Raw genomic sequence first — 15040 nt, 5'->3', positions numbered from 1 at the left:
ACATCTCAGTAGAGAGAGGTAGAGGAGGATCACATTGGAAAAAAGCCTCAAGTTAGTTATCAGATGTGATGTGTGTCAAGTGAATTAGATTGTGCTTGATGTCAAGCTAGCAAAGTCATTTCACCTCCACCCCATCATTTTAGTTGCCTCGTACATCCACTGCCACAAGTTATCTGGCCGTGTTGATCTTAAGTCACTGCTTGTCTAAGTCTTCACAGATTTACTCTGCAGATTAGTTTGAAAAATAATGACTGCTGTGACAACACGACGCAATCATTTCTTCACTCCTAACCAGCTTTACTGCTCTCAAGAGCAGATGTGAACACTGCATTAAAAGACAAAACATAATCATGATGTTAAGTTAATTATTGGGATTTAATCAGTATCTATTCAGTTCTTTATTCTCAATCGTATTTATAATATTTCACTGCTGCAGTACTTGGAAGCCAGAAAGCAGACTGCAAGTCTTGTCATGAAGAGAGATGAATGTTCAGAAAGCAGAGGGCACAGTGCCTTTTATCTAGTAATGTTTCCTGGCTCATAGTGCACCATCTTTTTTTTCACATCAGAGGATAGGAACTGAAAAGAAAACTCCAGAGATCAAACAGACAAAGTTAATCAGAAGAGAACCAAAAGACATGCATTGAGATGCGGAGAATTTCTTCAGCAGACCTGCTCCTTATTCTGCGCTCCCCTTTTTATACCTCTCCCCGAAGCAAACATGCGAGTCTCCCCCTGGACTTCAATTGTCAGCTCGAGAAGAGAAATGCAAGGAGGTGGGGGTGAGGGAGAGGGAAAGATAAAGAGAGAGGGAGAGAGAACAGGTGACAGGCACTGACAAAAGGACGAACGCTCTGTTAGGCTCAGTGCAGAGTAACAGGGCCATGGGGACGACAGGGAACAATATCCTTACAGAAGAAAAATAGAAAAATAAAAGATGGGGCAACATTGACATCTGTGGTAAATAATATTTGTCAGCAAATGAGTAATGGCGCTAAGCGAAAACAACTGCTTTGAGCAGAGACAAAGGCTCATTGTTGCAGAAGGAAGTTGTATCTATACAGTTTCTGTCTCAGCTGAATCTTTATTGTGGCAATAATGATTATGTGCCAAGAATAATTATGCTTTCACTTGTAATTTAGCCACACAGTCATGCTTTTGTGGTTTTATCAGTTGTTTCCTTTTTCTTTTGTTGCTTTTTACAAATTGAATACTATTACTGAATAGAAAATGTACAGAACAGGTACAGACTGACCAGTCCCAGCCAAGGCTTTCAGTCCTTCAATATTTCCTTTAGACTCTTGGTAGCTTCTCTTATTAATGTCCTCCTGGCTCAAGTCATCCAGTTTGGACACATGGCCTGATGTAGGAAAGGTGTTGGTGGTACCATACACTTTCCACTTCTTAATGATGCACTGAATGGTGCTCAAGGGGGGAAGCTAAATCCTTTCAAATCTCTCTGTAGCCTTCACCCAACTTGTGCCTTCCTACAACTTTTATTCCAGAGGCCTTTTGAAAGCAGTTTTCGAACCATGGTGAATTATTTGCAGTGCCACACTCTACAAGTAGTGGAGCCATCAGGAAACAGCTGTTTAAATTCACTACAATTTATGTCAGGTGGGGGGCAATTAGCCTGGTGTTCGGTCTGGAAGCGCACTGCTGGCATCTGAGCAAGTTTATAATGGTATACTCCAAGGGGCTGATCACTTTGCCAAACCAGGTATAATTGTCCAGAATCATCAGAATTGTAATTTTTGCTGTGATGTGTGGGTTATAATTTATACATACAGCTCAACACAGTTACATTGAATTAGTTTTAATTTCCAGGGTGTAATGTGACAAAAGGTAAAGAGTTTCACAGGGTTTGATGACTTTCTATAGGCGCTATATACTGTAAAGCATTGCATCTTTGCTTGAGTCGCATTTCAAGTGTTTCCTTCTTTCAACCACAAGAAAGTCAAGCACTGCTAAAGAGAATCTGTTGCAGACATACTATTTCTATTCATACCTGTATTTATTTATAACATAAGGCTTAATGCATATTTCTATTGCATTTTCAAGTTTTCCTGAAAAAGCTCCCATCACAACTGAAAAGGGTTTATTTTAACAACTCAATAAAAAAAAATAAGATTGTATCAAAACATAATTGTTTGTGACAGGGAAGTCACGGCTATGATATGAAGCATTGTTTCTTTGAATTAGTGGATGTCCCCGTTTTAATATCACAGACGAAAGATTTGCTTAGAGAACATAAGACATTTTTCTCAACCTCACCTGTCAAACAAAATCCACATAGTCTGTTTTATTTTGATTACTGTGATTCTTTTTTCTTTTTTTTTGCCAATTCATGGTCACTGAACCTGTACTTGCTTATAATCTGTACCTGCTTTCTATCTCTGACAGTAGAGAGATATTCTGCCATTTCATAATCACATATTACATTTGACTATACTTTCCCTTTTAGTTTCTTCTTCCCAGTGTTCCAGATAAGCTTCTTTACATTGGGTTATAATGTTGTTTACTCTGATTGGTGTTTGTAAAGCAGTGTTGGTGTGTGACTGGTCAGAGTGTGTCTGAGAGGGGGCAGTTAGGTTCAGCACCAACTGACATTGGGGACTCTATTCTGGGCTCAGCTGTTGGGATTGGAGGGCTTTGGAATGGATGGTGTCTCAGGGGCTGGATTTAAGGTTATTATGCTAATGAGTGAAATTCAAAACAAACAAATAAAAGCAATGATAATGAACACAAGGCAAATTGATGCAAAGGGGGTTTGTCAGCTTCTGATTTAACCCTTTGGAAAACCTGGTGAGTTCTGGCCAGTCCCTCATAATGACAAACATGATGTACTGACGAGCAAGGTCATGCAAGGTTTGGCAGACAAAAAGTTACATTTTATAATGAGATCTAAAATGAACAGGAAGTCAGAGCAGAGATCTTAGGACTGGTGAGATGTGATCAAGTTTTCTCTTTCTTGTTAAAACAGTGCACAGTCTTTTTAGGTATGAAGCTGTTGCAATTAGAGATTCTTCTGCATCTGTATGTGACAAGAAGCTTCAGAGTCTGGAATGTGAGATCAATATTAACAATAACACCCAAGTCTTTTGCTTTTGTGGCACTTAGGTAGAATGATATTGCTGGGCAGAAGATTTGAGACAGAAATACAGTATGTGCTACTAAATGTCATCAGGATAATTATAATAATGAATGTGTCTGTGTCTGATATAGACCAGTGGCAGCATGTGCCAATGAAAGCTTTTTTTTTTCCTTCAAGCAGGAAGCAAATTAAATAAATGCTCGTTGGCAATTAAAACATTCTATACTATTTTATAATGCTTATTTTTTATTTGATCCTAATTAATAACACTTCTGCCTAAGTTGTCTCCAGTCTTGCTACTTTGTCAGTGAGTAGGAGTCCTTCTGCAGAACAAGGATAAGGAAACAGTGGATTATCCGAACAAGATATTCCTCTTGTGGTCCATTCGACAACAGCAGTTAATAGTATGGTAGTGTTAAGTGCACCCCTGTCGAGCCTTATGACAAGGAAGACCTCCAAGTCGGCTTAGAAAATGCATTATCAGAGTGCAGCATATTAAGCTAAGCATAGCCTCCCTGCGACAAAGAGATGGGGATTTTCTGGATGGCCTTCTTACCCTGGAGGAATTGTTCAGAGCTTTCATATCAGTTGCCATGCAGCCATGAAACAACAAGCTCAGCCTTTGCGCCATTTCCTCTACTGTCCAAGTTTTCCACCCATCCCATTACTTCATGGCAAATGGCACACACATTACGAAAACATATGACTGTCTGCAGTCCACACACCTTTTTGTCCATCCTAGCCCAGCAAATTGTACCAGTCTGCCCCTTCTCTGACAGTGCCCTGCCTCAATTGTTGTCATTTTCATTGTGAAATCCAAGTGGTCAACCCCTGCTTGTGTTGCTCCTACTCAGCAGCGCCCTGTGGATACTAAGCCGCTTGTCACTCTCTCTAATTCAGCTGAAATGTGCCTTGTTGGAATCACTGAAATATTTTAGGTCTCTCTAAACTGGATAGTATCCCTGCTCTGTCTGCTGCCCTGCTACCATGTCTTCCCTAAATGTGGCACAAGAGTGGCAGGCTATCTGTCTATCTCTGTCTCCCTCAAAGACCTACATTTTTATGTTGCTTGGCCTCTATTCATTTTCTTAGACAGCAGTGCAGGACTGGTGTGTGCTCTCTTTCAACCACCTTACTGTAGACCCTATTCGCCTGTGTGGGAGGATTAATACAGCTGCTGTCTGTTGCTCCCCCGCTGTGCTGTCTCACTGGCAACAGATTGTGTGAAAGCCCAATAGAAATTCCCATTGTGGTTTAATATACTGGAGGCCCGAAAGTGGCAAAGCTGATGATGGCGTCCTGTCTGATAAACTGCATTATCAGTAAACTGGTCATACCACGGTCATTCTCCTGTTTCACAACCAAATGAACTCAGAGAAAAGTGATATCTAACTTCCATGTGGAGAAGCTGTTATCTCAGAGACCCCTGCCAGCCTTAGAATAGACAAGGCAGGAATGAGATGCAAGTCTTTGCCTACAACTCCTTTTGCCATGCTAACTTCTTAAAACAAAAAGCAAATAAAACTCATTGAACTTCTTGCAGTGCGTCTATCATTGGCTCCATGGGATACAAGGCTGTGATTGGACCTGCAACATCACAAACAGGACTTGGTGACCACCCTCTAGCCAGGTGGGATCAGAGGGGGGGCAATCTTTTTGCTTTTCACCTCACCCTATTATTTGTTTTTTTGCATAGATGACTCCGCTAGTATTGGTGCAGTTTTAGTAAGTTGTACTGTGAGGCATTATCCCAGGTGGACAGTGCTTTGTTTGATTCCCAGACTGGGAAAGCTTTTCAGAGAGAGACTGAAGGATTATTTGATACTAATATGCAAAATCATATCATTTTTGTTTACAAGGCAAATTGGATGGGTTTTATTTACACTTTCTTGCAGAGAGTCTTGTACTTTAATATTTAAGTGTTTGCAACAGTCATCTCCTCTTGTAATACCGTGTTTCAGTTGAGATAGATTTTTAAACAAATCTTTTCTAGTCTCTCCTGAACCATACAAAGTTTAAGCTGGCAGCATCAGGTGGAAAGGTCCTCTGTCCCTCAGTAAGAAGTGATAGCAGGGCTTCTAACCCTTTCAAAGGTGCTGTTAAAGCCTTTTGGGTAGATGTATCTGCTTTCTCTTATCCTGTTACTTTTACCTTAGCTAAGAGCTGACTGACTTGTGTACCATATAGTCTATCCAAGCTGAATGCTTTAAGAAAACGTCACAGTAGTACTGCATGCAGAGAAAACCTCTGAATATACCAGGTCTGGGACAGTACAATTTGATGTATTGTTTTTAGAGGAGCAAGTGTTGCACTGTTTGTGTCATGTGTGTTTATTGGCATATGATGTGGAACGCACAGCACTGCTAACTACAGTAGGTAAACTCCATTCTAAAGAAAAGCATACCCATCAGCTGTGGAGTGTATTTGTTAACAAGCAGGCATCCTACCTGTGGTTTTCGCATATGGGGTGTTGATCATGGCCTCGTGATCAAAACACTGCCATTAATTAGTTTCTTCTAGTTGGATAGGTCCCTCTGAGTCTTACTTGCTTATGTTTGTCACCTCTGTTTGCTGCTTGACTTGGCTGGAATGGTGGATTGGGATTTACAGATCATTATAAATAGTCATCCGTATGCTTGAGTATGTTGAAAGCAAATGTAGTCCTGTCTCTCCATCCACCACCCTGAACATAATTACCCTACACTACATGTTCATGTCAAACACTTTCCAACCATGTCTTCATCTTTGTCTTGTAGTCTCATTTGCATTTCAGTTTTAAACCTCTCGCCCGCACACACTCACACACACACACACAGAGACACGTTGAAAGCAATTGAGAGCAAATCCTGAAGTAATTCCTAATATTGTAGCTTACATAATGTATTGAATACAGAAAGGGAGACTCTGTACTAACCACATTTCCTTACCTTTTCAGCCCAGGAACATAACTTTGGGGAAAACTTCCTCCATGTGTTTCTTCAAGATGGAAACCCTGTTGCTAAACTTGGCTGTGGTGGCAGTCATGTTTTGAATGCAGAGGCAGACCAGAACATCAACAATAACAGATGGATACCAATTACAATCCGGTATGATATGCATCTCCTACTTCCCTTCTGTTTTTCTAATGCTTAAGTCATATTGTTAATTACTTTTGAACAGATTTCATTTAATAGCTGTTATCTTTTAAAGATAAAAACAAGACCAATACTCCTCATGAATGAAAATGTGTTTTGGACAGATCTAAATACTAGTTGAAATTCCTCCTGCCTCCTACATTTATCAGAATGATACAACTTTGCAGACTTAAAGGGTAGATCATAACATCCAATCCATCATCCAATATTGCAAAGCCACCAAACTAAATGTAAAAAATTAAAACCTGTGCTAAAAGTCATGTTCTCAAAAGAAAGAACCCCAACTCTCATTATAAAATAACAAAATTGCTATTTAATTCCCAGTTTTTCAAAGAAAAGCACAAGAGCAAAACATGATAAAGAAATGACAGAAGATAAACACAAAGCATGTTTTTAATTTTATAATGTTTACTTATTTTGATTTGTTTTATAGTGCTTCATTTATCATGCACCCTTGCCTGATTTATATTCAGGGGGATTTTGGTCCCTTTGATGAAACCCTGTGAAAGCTTGTCTGTGCAGTAGCTGTCCACACAGTGCTGATCAGAGAATTGATTCTACAGTAATACAGAATTGCAACGAAAGCTCAATCCATCAGACAAAACCCAGCCTTCATGCCCTGGATGTCTGTGCACCTCAGCAACAGTGCAGTCCCTGTCATGTGTCAAAATGTCAAAGTCACATTAAACAAGACAACTACTGTCCAATGTCCTGGCACTTCTGGTCTTGGCATGGTTAGTGCTAACAGCCAGCAGCTTGCCTCAGAAAATTGCAATCACATATTCATTTTTTCTGAAACTTTTTTTAAATAAATCACAACCAAAATCAATGAAGTACAATTTATTTATTGTATTCCATTGTGTGAATCTCATGCATGAATAAATATGATTACTGTATGCATTATTTAAGTTAGCACAAGAAAATAGGTATATTATTAATACCAACTACTCTTCTGCCTACTGTGTGTCAGACTGTGTGTTACATTTTCCACTGAGCTCCACTACACTGTGTATCATTTTTGAACATTCAAAAAAGGGCAAAATATCACTCCAAAATGTCTGTTTCTCTCTGTGGCATCTTGTAGGTGACTTACAGGCACTTCACAGTGATTTAGGATCATTAACCTTTGATATTCACTCTGCTGACAAAATTGGCCATTTCAGGTAATGGTAGTTGAGCATTTTCCTACAGTATAAGCAGCTGAGACTTAATCATGCCTACATGTAGTAAAGACATCTTACACCTTCTAAATGATCCTGTACCCTCTTATTTAGTATTGCTTAAAAAATGTGTCTGATCTGATGCACAACTCATATTTACCTCCAAATAAAATCTGATTTACTTCAAAATAAAAATCTCTTACTCATGATGAAAGGCCTTGTACTGTAGAGCAAGTCTAGTTCAATGACTCTTTCAGTGAGCTCATGACACTGTAGTCGTTTCTTCTCATCAAGAGAATTTAGATTTAAGTCTCTTAAACCAATGACAAAGTGTTTAATACAATTATTGTATTATCAAGCAGACAATACAGCATTTTTTTACTTTTTTTATGTTTTACATATTGTATACTATTTGTTATCCCACTTCTTACAGAAGCATATTTATGATGCTAATTTAGGCCACATCATCAGTGATATAACCTTGGGTCATAGGGTGTTTTGGGTCTTTTGAATATCATACAACCTCATCCAGACAACCCAACCAGGATTGATCAGACCCCAGCCTGTGCTCTATTAGCAAACCCAAAAATGTATCAGCTGTGCCCGTGCTCTCCTTCTTCCTCCTCTCATGATTCCCAGTGCATTGTATGTCCTGCAAAGCCCCAACACCCAACCTCCATGGGCACTTGGTGGGCACTTGGTGGGCACTTGGCTCCACAACCTCTTCTTTGGCAAGCTTAGATGGATAATTACATTAATTCTTGTATACAATTCTTACTTTACTTCATTCATAGTAAAGTCATTCATATAATTCACTTAATAAATAGCTAAATTAAAAGTTGTGTTTATGTCAGTACTGTGTCCAACTCACAATAAATGAAGCACCTTCTTGTTTTTCAACCACTGAAAGCACTTTTACAATACATATTAACATGCACCGATTTACACACACATTAATACACACACAAAGTGCCAACCTGCTCATCAGGATCTAATCTAATGCATATTCACACACCACTGGCACAGCCATCAGGAGCAATTTGGGGTTAAGCATCTTGCCCAAGGACACTTTGACATGTGGACTGGAGAGCAGGCAATCGAACTGCCGATCTTCTGATTAGTGGACAAGCTGCTCTTCCTCCTGAGCCACAGCCAGTGAAAAATAAGATTTTTTCTTTTCTAGCATTCAAGAAAACCTCATTCCAGCTAAGGAACACACAGCTTTAAGTTTAATGCATAATACACTCCAAAAAGAAATCAGAACACAGAACAACACATAAAATGAAAAAGGAAATGTAAATGTTTTTTGTTGAGCCTAGGGGAAATGATATACAAGACCTGCATACAGTAGCTATAGCTGGAGTAGATGGTAGAGCTAGCTTGGTTAAATAACAATATAATAATACAAAGCAATTACTTTTATCAGTATGCCACACTTGTCACCAGATTGAGCATCTTTTTCACCTCTCTTTGTGAAATGATTTCTTAAAAGCCATACAAATATACTATCTATTGGATTACTATATGGAATTCATTTCACTCTTGAGCATCTGGTAACAGATTTACTACCAAATGTTGAATCTGATCCACATGCATTTGTACTACTTTCTTGTCGCATACAAATAGGTCTGATCACGATGACTCCCCATGCATAGCTGATCTTGTGTCTCCATAGTGCACACACAGGCTTACAGCTCAGGCACTGTGGGGCAGAGAGTGAGCCAGTGGGAGAAATGAGAGAGGGCCTGCTGCTGAGCTCTGCCTCTATTTATTCTTGATCGGTTCAGCAATTTTATTCATATGCAAATGAGAGCATGACATCATCTAGTGATGTCTGAGCAGTGAATATCTACTTTCCTGGGATGATAGTTGGCAACACTGAATGAATTTGCTTGAACTTGCTGTTGTCAGCATATCTGTGGTGCAGGGTAGTAGTTATATTTAACTATAAATAATCCAAGGTCCAATGACCAAACAGGGAAGATCCAAATTGCCTAATGTTGCTCTAACATAGGCTCATCTCCCTCTTTTTTTTTCTCAAAATACTATCTATCATACACTCATACAGTCACTCTTATTTTCAACCTACCAATCTTAGTGTCATCTCAAGCACCGTTCTACATCAGAAAAAGAAAACAACCTTTTGCTTTCATACCAATACAGTTATTCAGCGTATTCGTGTAGTATACATAGCTGACTGCCTTTAGTAGTGATGCAACATTGATGAAATTAAAAGATGGTATGTCACCTCTGCTCAACATAAAGTAATGTACTGTAGAAAAAAGGCTCTCTTTCTTTGATGTTTGTCCATGCTGGGCTGTTATGTACCGCAGTTTTGATGATGACATAATTACTTCCACAATTAGTTGGAAGGATGAGAGCAGCACAACGCATTAAACAATGTGGAGGGTCTATTTAAATTTTAAATACCTCTAGTGGGTGGTCTACACAGATGTTCCTGATGCTCTAATGTTTGAGCGCTACACTGTTCACTTAAGTATCAACAGAATTTGAATAAGATATCTTAATATACTGACAATATGCATGTTTCAAAATATCCGCATTAAACTCTGTGAAGGGTTTTCTTCTGACCTACCCCTGTTTGCAATTCTCTTGGATCCACAGTGTACTAATGTTTTACAGTCTTACACCACTCCATCAGGCTAATCATCCACACAAAAGAGATGAAAGAGATTGTGAATATTTCATCAAGAATTTAGTAGCCTGTTCTGACATTAAACTTTATTGAATGAATCATATTTTTCTTTTGTTGAGCAGCTTTTGTAAAGTAAGATTGCACTAAAAAAAGATCAGAACAATCCAAATAGGCAGCTAATTCATGAAACATGCTCTACTTCAACCTTTCTTTAAATGAGCTTCCATTTACTTTATAACCTGTCTGAAACACAAAGTTTGGTGTGATGGAGAGGAAACTAGGATATTATAGCTTTTATTTATTCAGGCACACTGCCCAATTGCTATGCAGATTTTTGGAATGTAATAGTGTTATGGTGCATTGAGTTTCCCAATGAAAGAATGCATAATGGACAGGCAGATTGATAGTAAATGTGAAATACATCAAATATTACCAACGTAGCAAAGTTGAAGAATATTTTCCATCTCCTGAAATATTTAATTGTAATTTTTGAAACTCTTAACACTGCAGAATTCCAATAAAAACAAAAGTTGGCAAGACAAAAGGAGCCTGAAATACCCTGTACTGCCACATAATTTCACAACGGGGAATGTGCAGGAGGCAAGCTGTGTCATTTTTCATTTGGGGAGGACATGTTTGTTGTTGGCTAGGTTTTTGATGTTGGTAAATTATCCTTTGGGAATGTTTGGAGCAATACTACTACGATTAAAGTTTGAGAGTGGCAGACTCCAAATGCTCCCCTGGTCATTGGTGAGGCTGTGTGCACATTATTGGTTGAATCTTGTTCTGTTGAGCATTCGCTATTAGAATAATTTTCATTCAGTCAGAGATCAATGAGGATGACACAGCTTTCTGCAGCATCACATTTCTTTCCTTGTCACATGTGAACTCAAAGTCCCTGGCAGATATGATTATTCAAATTTATGCCACTTTTGTGGGTGTTTTTTTTTCTCCCTCTCTTTCCAGTCAAAGAAATAACTCTCAAGTATGGTTCTGACTTACAGTGAATGTTCTTTTCTTTATGACAGACAGAGGATTTTTGTGTTTAGCATCTCATAGGTTTTGAAGTTCCTGTTGATGTTTTTATAGACTGTCATATTATTTGTGTTCAAAATGCACTAAATATTCAGTTTGAGTAGGAGCGGTGCGTGACAAACCTGGCCATCGCATCTGCAATTTTCTCAAAATTTTTCTGAACTTCCTTTTTAGATGCTGTGGAAAAATCAGTGTTAATGCTTGATCACAGAAGATGTTTTTGGTGATGTGGTAGTGGAGTATTGTTGTATGTATTTTTATAAATCAGACTCAAATTGCTTTTTGCCAGGCAGATGTCTGATGAATTGATTCAGAGTAGTTTCATTCGGTCAAAAAGGCCTTTAGACTAAAAGCCTAGTCCTGCTAATGCTAAGGTTATCAAAGAAAACAATAAAGAGCATTTTCATAACAAGATATGTATCCCGTGTTTACGTATTTTTTCTATTTAATTATTGATTTCCCAAATTCAGTTAGCAAATGTTATTCTCCTTAGTGAATTACCCATACAGCAGGAGTAATTTGGGATTCATCATGTGGACAGTAGGAGCCAAATCAACCACCCGACAAATAATGGCCCAAACACTTCATTTACCATATAAAGTCCTCCCACATCTTTGATATCTCCATTATTGCTAGTGCAGTGCCCAATCAGAAAGTGCCTGTTCAGAAATGGCCAATTGCTTGACCTCCAGTCGCTATTCTGCAACATCTGCCTAAAAATAGACTAAAATAAGGGCTGCAGAAAAATAAAGTTTATTTATATATTGGACTCTTAGATTATTCTTATTTTCTTTACCTTTCTTTGTTTGGGTTTGAGTGGGCATGTTTGATCTAAAGATATGTGCTTATCTGTAGTGACACTTCATAGTCACCAAGGTCTCTGAGCATATGGGTCAAACTGGCCTTGAACCTTTTGGAAGTATTTCCTTCATTGCACGCATGTAGCTACAGTCACCTTGTATTGAGCTCTGAGTACTTCTAAAACACAAGTGACCTACACTCAACCATGTACCTTAACACCTTCTGTGTAGTCATACGTTGATGATGTGCTAAGTATGCTGCTAACGCTACACTTTCTGACTAGACACATGATAAAGGGTCTAATCTTGATGAAAACCCTTTCGCTGTTTACTTTTCTCTTTTTAAAGCACCTTTCTCTGACTTTGGTCATGCCTCGTCTCTGGTCTCTCCCTGACATGAAGGAGTCAAACGGCAGACCCCTGACCTTCAACCAATTGAATGAACAGTTCAAGAGATGTGTCAAGGACATACACATACGTACATACATACATACTTACATACATAGGCCAATAGTAGAGAGATGTACAAATAAGCTAAAATTACCACATTGTGGGACTCATTGAGGCCCAACAAACATGATCAAAATATGTTCTTCCTCATAAAAGATTTCCAAAGCTGGTTTTTAAAATATTATACAGCGTTGTTTAGACCAATACTTGCTAGCTTGCAATCTTCTTCCTTGCTGTGTCTGAAGCATAACCACATTTCTTTGAGTTATTGCTGCTAACTGAGCAACAAACAAAATTAATTGTAAAGACTTTGCTCTACAGCGCTACTAGTGGTCAAAACATTAACTGGGTCCCTTTAAGTAGATGTTCATGGTTAAAAAATCCCAGCCATCACTAATTTTTAATCAGTCCCTGCATTCTGTTTCTACAGTGAAATCTGTATTCTTAAAAGATTTGCAACCAATGTTTTCTCATTAGTTCCACAGTTGAGTCAGCTGATCTGCCCAGCTTAAAATCTCATCCAAATCTCCTGCAGCAATGTGTTCTAGCTTTAAAAGCTAAACTCCACACATAGCAGAGAAAAGCACACCTAAAACAAACTGCTAGTGGTGTGGGTCACATTTCACATGTATAATGAAAGGCATATTTGTTCAACGCAAAATTTAAAAAAAAAAACTTTAAGTGAAATGCCAAAAGTAGTGATTTCCATAGCATGAGTAATTGTATTTATTTTATGATGTGTTTAAGATCTATTTTTAATACCAACTCTTGAATATTGTTTTGATATAAAACTGCACATGTGGGTGTGAAATTGTTGCCTGGCAACAGCTGTTGTAAGAGCAAGAAAACAGACAAGTGCTGTGAGGCAAGACGCTGAGAAGAATTTCATAGTAGCAAATTTCAGAATGGCTGAAGGATCTGAGTGCTATCTCTTTACATCACAGAAAATTAAGAAACTCAGTGAGTCTGAGTTCAACTTTTTCCCAGGTCAGAAACACTCCAGTTCCCCTCCATCAACTCGCCCAACAATATTTGTGCTTAATGAAGTACTGACAGGGCTGTTTAGTGTTCATTCTTTCACTTTGCATTTTAGCACACGTGAGTAGCCCATGCGTACATGGTTATAGGTAACTCAAACGTGAAGTAATCACTGTAGTAATTAATGTTTTTCTGATTACTAGGTAAAGAATTCAATTGCATTTGGAAAATAATTAGTAAACAGCAATTGATTACATTTTCTGAACTATACCAACAGTGGACAGAACCCATCTTAAGCACTTTCCTGCTGGGTTTCAATCTCTGGAAGATTAATGAGAGAAAAACATTTATTTTGGGTAAGTGCCATGCCTCATGTACAACTGGGTGAGAAGTGAGATCTTAATATTGAGCATTTTGTTCTTAAATCCTCATGCTCTTGTCACAATGCCAAATCCCATGCAGTGTATGTTTTTCATTCACACTGTATTCAGCGTTGTATTACTCCCATAAAAGATTCATTGAAGAAGCAAGCAGCAGCCCTGTCTGCTCACTTGGAATTTCTTTTGTGAAGCCCTACATTGCCAAGAGGCTTGCTGTGTGCTGTCTAATTGTATTGCTGGAGATATAGGCTAATGATAGAGCACAGGCTACCCAAATTAATTGAGGCTTGCCAGTCACAGCACAAATTATGCAGCAAATGCTGCAGTGCTGCGTGTGAGAGAGTCACTGCACCAGAGCCAGAGCAGGCATTACAGTCAATGTAGGTGTAGATTATGGTCTGATAAAAGGCTTGTTGTACCAACAGATCCCTCTTGACATATTGTGTGGTAGGTGCTGTGGTGTGATATGGCATTTTATTATGTAGCAATACATGATAATTAAACATAGGGGAGTTTATTTTCTCTCTTTTCAGTCATTTCTGATGTATTAATCTACAGTATGTTATGCTAAAAAGAACATCCAAGTAACAAGTGTCACCAGTCTTCCTTATCTATGTAATATGTGTGACCCATTTACATTCTACACTCAATATCTGCTCCCAGTATAAAACATTGCAGAGCATATAGTTTCTAGTTGCAGAAATAATAGACTCTTGACTCCAAATCACTAAATGATTCCCAAATGATAAATTCATCACATAACATGCTCTACATTATTATTAGCTTTTTGTAAGGTTCTGAATTATGATTACAATAATAAGCCATTTTGAAAAAAAATTACATCTTGCCTATCAGCTGGTGAAAACTGTTGCAAGAGCACCAGCCCAGTGCATGATGTTTTACTGCCATCTGTTGCCAATACTTTCAGATGTTTTATGCAATAGTAATATTTTAATGATGACCCCACCCGCCACCATCACCCCCACACCCCCAGTTATGAATTTTCTGCTGGGTACCGTGAAGGAGGCATGTTATAGTAGGATTGTAAAGACAAACACCTACCATCAGTTTTAACAAATACCGTTGTGTAAAGGTGCTGTGCTGAAAATATTTGCAAGGTCCCTTAACATTGCTGGTAATATTTCAGTTGTGAAATATAACAGGAAAGTTGCAGTCGTGCAGTTGCACTGAATTAGTCACACAGCAGACAGTCTAAATGAGGATGTTAGGGATGACAAATCACTTATGATTAGAGCATTAGCCAGATGAAGAAATGCATAAATGATGATTGAGTAAGTAAAAATGATCACAGCCATATTGTGGTTTTGTGTATTTGGAGAGAAATGAAATATT

At 38.4% G+C, this 15040-nt stretch overlaps 1 protein-coding gene across 1 annotated transcript in view; it reads left to right on the top strand.

Annotated features, from left to right (window-relative positions):
• Nucleotides 1-15040, top strand: part of eys (eyes shut homolog) — a 152644-nt gene that overhangs the window by 110320 nt on the left and 27284 nt on the right. Inside the window, exon 40 of the mRNA XM_053332550.1 lies at nt 6030-6180. Within this exon, the coding sequence (XP_053188525.1) occupies nt 6030-6180 (151 nt within the window). The remainder of the gene's footprint in view (nt 1-6029; nt 6181-15040) is intronic.

The sequence above is a fragment of the Scomber japonicus genome, chromosome 14, assembly GCF_027409825.1.
Source record: "Scomber japonicus isolate fScoJap1 chromosome 14, fScoJap1.pri, whole genome shotgun sequence".
In the NCBI taxonomy this organism is placed as follows: domain Eukaryota; kingdom Metazoa; phylum Chordata; class Actinopteri; order Scombriformes; family Scombridae; genus Scomber; species Scomber japonicus.
The sequence above is the reverse complement of the archived record's forward strand: the minus strand, read 5'-3'. Positions and strand labels throughout refer to the sequence as shown.